Here is an 8,477-nt window from a genome sequence, read left to right on the forward strand (position 1 = left end):
TTTACACGGTCGCGGGGAAATGTGTGCTCAGGTAAGTCCCCCATTGGCGTGTATTGGATCCAATTCCAGGGTACCTTTATTTTTACCCGACTGCGAAAAAGGAGGGTTATGTGTTTGACGCGTATGTATGTAAGTATGTATGTATGTCTATTATCATGTCCTCTCGTAAACTACTCAAGCTTAACCGATTTTGGTAAATGATCATCATCATCATCCCAGCCTATATCCGTCCCACTGCTGGCACAGGCCTCCTCTCAGAACAAGAGGCTTGGGCATAGTTCCCACGCGGCCCACTGCGGATGGGAACTTTCACACACACCATTGAATTGCTTCGCAGGTTTGTGCAGGTTTCCTCACGATGTTTCCTTCACCGCAAAGCTCGTGGTAATTTCAAAATGTAACTCCGCACATGATTTCGAAAACTCAGAGTGCGAGCCGGGGTTTGACCACGACCCTCTGCTTGAGAGGCGATAGGTCAAACCACTAGGCCACCACGCTTGGTAAATGATACGACATTGGATTCGTTTTAATGACGCGAGAGACACGGGGTACATTAATTCTTAAAAAAATCAAAATGGCGGATTTTTGCCGACAAATTGTAAGTTTTCAAAAAATGTTTTTATTCGTGCCTATTAAAGTGGGGTATCAAATAAAAGCTAATAATTAGCCCATTCTAAAAATATATAGGTTATAACCGTTTTAATATAACAATTTTCAATAAAAGTGTCAAATAAAACAATAAATTAATAAAATCAAAAAACCCGACTGCCTTAAAAATACTAAAAAGAAGAAAACAAGCCTACTGGGCTACAACTTTGTTAAGTAGCAAATTAAAGTTCAACAGTCGGGACCCATTTAAATCGTGACGGTGAAAAATTCTTACCCAATGGGTCCCGACTGTTGAACTTTAAGTTAGCTACTTAACAAAGTTCTAGCCCACTAGGCTTGTTTTCTTCTTTTTAGTATTTTTAAGGCAGTCGGGTTTTTGATTTTTTAAATTTATTGTTTTATTTATCAAATAGCTGGTAAAGGATGAGGGTCACCTGATGGAAGTGACCACCGCCATCCTTGGACACTTACAGCATTATTAGGACTGCGGGTGCATTGCCCGCCTAAAGGGGTGGCTAGAGAAGGGGAGGGGGTAAAAGGAGGAGGGGAGTTGGGCCTCCGGACCTTCCACTTACCATACGAAACACAGTAGCCAAACTACTATTTCACGCGGGTATTCTGTGGGAGTGTGGTACTAACCCGGGCGAGCCGCCCCATTCGTACTGCAGCCAGTAGTGGTTACAATAAGGCTCCACATGTTAAACCGGCACCTCTAGTTTGTGCCTGTTCAATGCACGCCACAGAGTACCTCAAGCGCCAATGCCCTGGAACCAGTGTTAGGGTAAAAGGGGTAAAATTGTGTGTCGTTCGGGGTAATGAAGAGATGCTATGGACACCGTGGGCACAAGCGCGACGAAAGAACCGGATTGCACTTGTCTTCAGGGGCGAATTCCAAAAAAAGTTGTCATTGCTCTAGTCTACTTAGTGAGTCTAGCGCAGTCTTCCCAAAGTGAGCGATACGCCCCCTTGTGGGCGCTGGAGGCCTAGAGGGGGGCGGTAAGGGGCCCGGAAAAATCTTCAACTTTGTGCCTGTACTCGTATTAGGCAAGACTAATATGTTATTGAGATTTATAAAGTGAAAAAAATGGGGGGGGGCACTACAAATTATTATTATTATTGATTTTCAAATTGGGCGCACCTGTTGGGTGTTTAATGCAACATCAATGAAAACAACGAGGTAAGTTTTGGGAATTCCCAATTCTAACGTGAAAAATTGGATCAAAAACAAACCTGCCAATTTTATGACCAAGCCCAGCGATTATTATTTTTGCGATTTCATCCCTATCCCGTGGGAATATAGAATAACTTGTGCAAGGTTCACCCGGATTGCTACCACCATCTTGCTCGCTAAACCTGCCGTGAAGCAGCAGTGCTGGCACTGTTGTGTTTCGGCGTGGAGAGTAAGACAGCCGGTGATTACTGGCACGTGAGGTATCCATCCTTGGCCTTTAGGTTGGCAACGCGTCTGCCCCTGGTGTTGCAGATGTTTATGGGCGGTGGTGATCTCTTACCATCAGGAGACCCACTTGCTCGTTTGCCATCCAGTCGAATAAAAAAAATGTACAAAATATTTTCTTCTAGGACATCGCGAACCTCGCTAATTGGACTTGGGATGACAGCATGGACAGTACCTGGACGTACCTCACCAAGGAAGGACACCAGGAGCTGCTGCTCCTGGGCCAGAGGGTCCGAGAGCGGTTCTCCCCACTGCTGGGCTCGCTGGATACCTTCCAGTTCAGATCTACGGACACGCAGAGGACTAGGGAAAGCACTAGGGCGTTTGTGGAGGGACTGGAAGATTCCAAGTTTACTATCGAAGAGCCCATTCCTGATGGACAATATGATGTAATAAGGGTAAGGATTCCAATAGGTTTTTTTAACCCCCGGCGCAAAAAGTGGGGTGTTATTAGTTTGAACGCTATGTGCGTCTGTGCGTCTGTCTGTGGCACCGTAGCTCCTAAACGGATGAACCGATTTAAATACGGTTTTTATTTATTTGAAACCAGGTTTTCTAGCAATGGTTCTTAACATGTTTTATCAAAATCGGTTCAGCCGTTTTTGCGATATTGACTTTTGAAGTGACAATGTCGGGGGTTTACCGACTTTTTGTTGGTTAGGTTATTGTTTAGAATTGTAGCAATTTCGGTGGTATTATAATCTAAGGCGGTCTCAGATAGTAAATCATTTTATTAAAAATTCAACTGACCATAATTCTACCCTACCCTACCCCTACTACTGTTATTTTGCAGCCTTACCGATCATGCGAAAAATACATACAACTCAACAAAACTACCCACGATATTGCCTTGGAAAAGTTTCGCTCGACGAAGGATTACCAACAGGTAACTAAAACTACTAAGTTGCTAAGTAATAAAATAAACAAATATAGAGAAAACCTTTTTTAAGATTGACTTTCTCGACCGTTCCTAATGTACAATCATAAGAGCCTTTGCACACTGCGGTTATTAATAGTACATTGTGTCTTAAGGGCGGTAAATAAGGAATTACCAACGAGAGTCTGTTAATGAGTCGATGTTCGTAATTCTAGTACCGCCGTGCGACATACAATGTTTTTTATCACATTTGCGAGTAAAACTTTATATTTGTAAAAGAAAAAATATAATTCTTCCAAATATTGGCGATACCTTAGGCTGTGCTCTTGGCAGCGCCGCCCTCTACCTCCCCCTGCCGCAGCATGCGCCGCAACGTGCGTATGCATGTAGACCATGGAGTCCTGCAGCAGGAGCACGCGCACGCGGCACGGCGCAGCGCCATCAGTACGGGCACTGACTCATTTACCGACCTTGGGCTTCATGACAAGAAAATGTGTACGCGAAATGACTCATTTACCGACCACGGGTTTCATGACAAGCACATTAAAGTCGAGGGTTTTATTTGGGAGGTTGCAACCAAGGTAGCCTGCATGTTTCGACACTGTTTACGAGCAAGTGTGATGAAAAAGCTACTTAATAACTTGCAATGTATGTTTATGTTTGTATGTGTGGGTCAAATTTTGCAAGTTAAATTTGACCCACTTCTAGTAGTCGGATTTTCCTGAAATTAGGCATGATATCGGATCGGATAATGTGAAAACGCTCTAAGACTACTTTTATGACACCCGCTGGAAGAGATGGGTGTATCATGGCACTTAGTCAAACATTTAGTGTTAGATTTTTTGGCATTTGAATAAAAATATATTTTGACTTTGACTAGATATAATATTTTCAGATGCTCACAGGCGTTCGCCAGCGTGTAGGCCTACCAGACCTGACGCACCAGAATGTGACTGGTCTGTACGACCTGTGTCGATACTACAGGGCCTACGCCGTCGACAGGAGAAATGCCTGGTGTTCAGTATTCGGAAACGAAGATTTGAAAGTCTTAGAGTTCATTGAAGACCTATCGGATCAATATGAGTACCCTATCCGCTTTTATTTTATTACCTAAACCATCATATTACAACTATTTTAATATCGCTGACAAATTTGAGAAATTTCGCTGTCCTAGAAACTTGAATTTGAAGTTCAAACGAGCGTGCGGGTCACCTGATGGTAAGCGATCACCGCCACCCATGGACACCTACAGCATAATTAGGACTGCGGGTGCGTTGCCGGCCTAAAGGGGAGGGGAATAGAGGAAGGGGAAGGGGGAGGGGCGTAAAAGGGGGAGGGGAGTTGGGCCTTTGTTGGGAGTGTGTGATAGCTCTTTACCACAACCAATAAGAAGAGTTTGAAAATCTTAATTTTATATTTCTCTCTCACTCTCTCTCTTTCTATGAAGGTATGTTTATCCGTTGCCTAATAGGTACTCAGAACACAATCTTTGCTTACTTTGTGACTTGGTTAATTGCTGTCAACTGTCCCGTGAAATTTACTATGTTTCTTATTTTATTATGTCAGTAATCATTCAAAATGACTTGCGCTGTAGAGATGGGCTCTGCTAACACTGGATATTCATATCATACCTCTTCATCATCATCCCAGCCTATATTCGTCCCACTGCTGGGCACAGGCCTCCTCTCAGAATGGGCAGTGCGGATTGGGAGCTTCACACACTCCATATCATAGCTAGATTCCTAAAAATGTTGTACGAAACCCTAATTTAATTTCGAACTTAACTTTATTTTTATAATTTCAGCTGTGGCTACTCTTCTCCATATGGAGCAAAACTGGGTGCTATTCCTCTCAGAAACTTGTACGAGAATCTAGAAGCTTCCGTCAACGGCTCTTATAGAATAACTGGTTATTTTACTCACGACACAATGATAGAGATGATCGTGACAGCTCTTGGACTATACCATGACTATCCCGCTATCAACAGTTTGGAAATGAACCGGGATAGAAAATGGCGGACTAGTTTGCTGGCGCCGTTCGCTACCAATTTAATGGTAGTTCTAAACAAGTTAGTTTCCTACTAATATTAAACACGGTGTAACATGAGGATACCGAATAATTTTAACAGCGTATAAAATAAGCTGACGTTCACATGTAACTTGATTGATACCGAGTGACAGCGAACTTGACTTTCGTCACAAGAAGACTTATATGCGGCGGGCTCACTACGTCACAATCATGTAGGTGTTTTAATGGAGATTTCATTACTTAGCAAAAAAAAAACGTTAATACGTCAAATCATGTGGTGTTTTAATGGAGATTTCATTACTTACAACTTTTTTAAACAAAACGTAAATATCTCAAAAACCAAGCTGAATCCAGCAAACATTAGTCGTCATATTTAACCGACGAAAAATAGTACATTACTGCAGAGGCCATGAAGTAAGGGATTGATGGACAAGTTCGGGGTAGACGGCCGAGTCGTAGACGAGGCCGGATAAAGCGAGTCCAGCAATCCCTGTTCTGGCCGAAGTTTGTATAGTGCTTTTCTCAAACAATGTGAGGAAATATTTCATCCATCCATCCATCCATCCATCCATCGCATCGCATCGCATCGCATCAAATACAAATACAAATAATTTATTGCGGACTTTTGAATCTGGTCTGGTCTGGTGGTTTTGATTTTGGTCTTTTTTATTCTAGGCCAAGAAGTTATGTAGGGAGGTGGTAGGGAGCCATAAATGAGAAACTTCATGTCTCCATTTCGTGACATTAACGCATACATTTCCGAGCATGTTTGAGAAAATATATATTTGTTATCTGTTGTTAGTACATTACTGTAGAGGTCGGCAACCCCACATTCCGGCCAAGGCTTGAATAGTGCTTTTCTCAAACAGGACATGAAATAAAATAAAAAAAAAATAAAGCATGGCGGGACGCTAGTCTGGTCGCCCTGTTGCGTGCGCGCGTGTCTCGCTGGTTGCTGGCGGGCGGACAAGGGCGGTGCTGCTGTGGCCGGCGGAGGTGCCGGAGAGCGCGCGTTGAAACAAAAGACGGTCGCATTGCCGGCCAGCGGCCGAAAAAGTTGTATGAAATCTCTTTGCAGGCCGCTAGAGTGATCGCGCGCAGGCTGCCGCGGCCTGCAGCGCGGTACTTCTCGGCCTATTATTTGTAACACAACGTCAATAGTTCATGTCATGTTTGAGAAAAAAATATTTATTGAGTACATTAGTTTACAACCTATGGATATGTTAATGGTAGAACGAGTCAGTAATGCAATGCAGGTTATATTTTGTCATCGGTTTCTGAACCCACCTTAGAGTACTTATTACAGGTAATATAATATGTGTATAGATAAAATATTGTATGCAACTGTACGTAAATAGGCCTCAAAACAGTCATGTGATCTTTTACAGTTGCATAAACTACTATAAATATATATTTACCTATATAGATACATATATTATAGTATGTTATCCGCTGCCTAGTCCCTACAGTACTTTTTGGGACTAGGTCAATTTCTGTTAATTGTCCCATAGTATTTATTTCTACAATTAACTTTCAAGATGTAATTTCAAATTACAGATGTACAGCTGATGACGTTTATTCATACAAGATCCAAGTATTCATGAACGAGATGATGGTGCCACTTTGTGGAGATCGAAGTTGTGATTGGGACGAGTTCAAAGAGAAGATGCTGCCGTTTGCTGATAGCAATTTAGACTTTTGTAAAGCATAAAGGCTGTAAACAAATTAAATCAGTTCTTTTTTGCATGTTTTTTTTTCATAAAAATGATCCGTAATTGACCCCTATTTCACCTGATGAAAAGTGTAGATGAGACTAAAGGAGCACTTATACACTAGCCGCTACTAATCAATTCGATGATGAACTAGCCCGTTTCAATGCTGAAAGTGACAATGAAAATCATCTAAAAATAGAAACTTCAACGTCATCAGTGAATGATGTTCTAATTGCATCCTGTGGACACCCTAACGAGTAGTTTGAGAATAATTACTATAAACGTTAACGATTTTGTAAATGATGCTTAAATGCTGCAATAAACCGGTAAAAAGTGATGGCGGCTTAGCTTAATATTCTGGACCCATTACCACTAAATACTAGGTTTACCTACGGAGGATTGCAGGTAAACTTTATCTAGTATTAGCCTTAACCCGCGGCTTCGTCCGCATTAGAAATAGCTCAATGGAGTCTTAACTCAATGAGGGCTATTGTTTTTTGTCTCACTAGATGGTGCACTGTTGCGTGAGCTTTTTAAGTATGGCTTTCATAACGGGCGTGATAACGGGCAAACATACAAGTAATATGCATATAGCATGTTTTGTTAATAAGAACCTTAGCCACGGTGACCGGCACCCACGGTTTTTTTTAGTCCGATTTTTTTTCGAGACAAAGTTTCCGAAAGACAAAACTGTCTCAAAACACAGACATTCATTGCTACGGAACGCATATTTGCCATAATTAATTTCAATATTGCAAAATATTCACAAAATTATTCTAATCATAAATAAACCCGCGTAGCTCACCCAAAAACTATGAGATTTGACATTTCGGAGACCTCACGCTACACTAGCGCCTCTAGTGGCGAATTCATTCGCGATAGCCCTCATTGTTTTAAATATACAACGACAACCGTTTACTTACACGATTTCTGTTACCATGGCAAGACAATAAAAAAATGACAGGCTTAGGCCATTACGCAGGAAAAAATAAATCTAGATTTAGTAGTTAATGATTTAAGCTTGACAGTTCAATACATTTTGCCACTACTAAACTGAGCTTAACGCTAACTCAAGATTTATGTGTTTCCAGCAAGTAGCCATTAGAGTTTGTCTTGAAAAAAGGTTTCAGTAACAATTTGAAAGGACGACGTTGGCTCGCACAACGCCATCTACTGATTGCAAACGAAGTTAACACGTCAGGTTTAGAGCCGAGGTGCGGTACGTCACCGTTCTTGGACAGCGCACTTAAAATATTATCCCATGGGAACGCATTACCGTATTATGTCTCAATGCAGATCTTTGTCTATCTGTACGCCAAGTTTCATGTTAATCCGTTCAGCTGTTATTGCGTCATGGAGTAGCAAACATCCAAACCTCCAAACATCTACACAAACTTTCACATTTATAATATTATCTATATCTATACTCTATACTAATATACTAATAATAATAATAACTAATAAGAATTACTAATAATAATATTATAAAGAGGAAAACTTAAAATTTTTGGATTTATTATAATTTTATTATCATTTATAGATAACGCCCTCGTTTTTTAATTTTATGTATAGTGGCCATTTCACCACTCATTGCTAAATTTTATTTGACGGATAAATGTGATGCTGTCTCCGTTTATTCGAACAAAACAATCAGAGACGGCATCACATTTATTCGTTAGGGTTAGTTTCGAAAATTATATTCTATCCAGGCTTATGTTAAACTGATGTGAGAGAGCTTGGGCTGTAGAAGATCCCACGTGGATCCAATGCAGATTGGGAATTCCACACACACCAT

The 8,477-nt window shown here is 41.2% G+C and overlaps 1 protein-coding gene across 1 annotated transcript; it reads left to right on the forward strand.

The window, feature by feature from the left end:
- Positions 1 to 9: 9 nt before the first annotated feature.
- LOC141436851 (multiple inositol polyphosphate phosphatase 1-like) lies at positions 10 to 6,714 on the forward strand (the record flags this gene model as incomplete). The annotated part of the gene is given in 6 exon segments (XM_074099928.1): positions 10 to 31; positions 2,191 to 2,463; positions 2,859 to 2,951; positions 3,838 to 4,025; positions 4,747 to 5,010; positions 6,528 to 6,714. Coding segments are annotated over 6 exon segments (994 nt in total), but the record flags the coding sequence as incomplete, so codon positions are not given.
- Between the last annotated feature and the right edge of the window lie 1,763 nt (positions 6,715 to 8,477).

The sequence above is a fragment of the Choristoneura fumiferana genome, chromosome 17 (genome assembly GCF_025370935.1).
Source record: "Choristoneura fumiferana chromosome 17, NRCan_CFum_1, whole genome shotgun sequence".
Classification (NCBI taxonomy): domain Eukaryota; kingdom Metazoa; phylum Arthropoda; class Insecta; order Lepidoptera; family Tortricidae; genus Choristoneura; species Choristoneura fumiferana.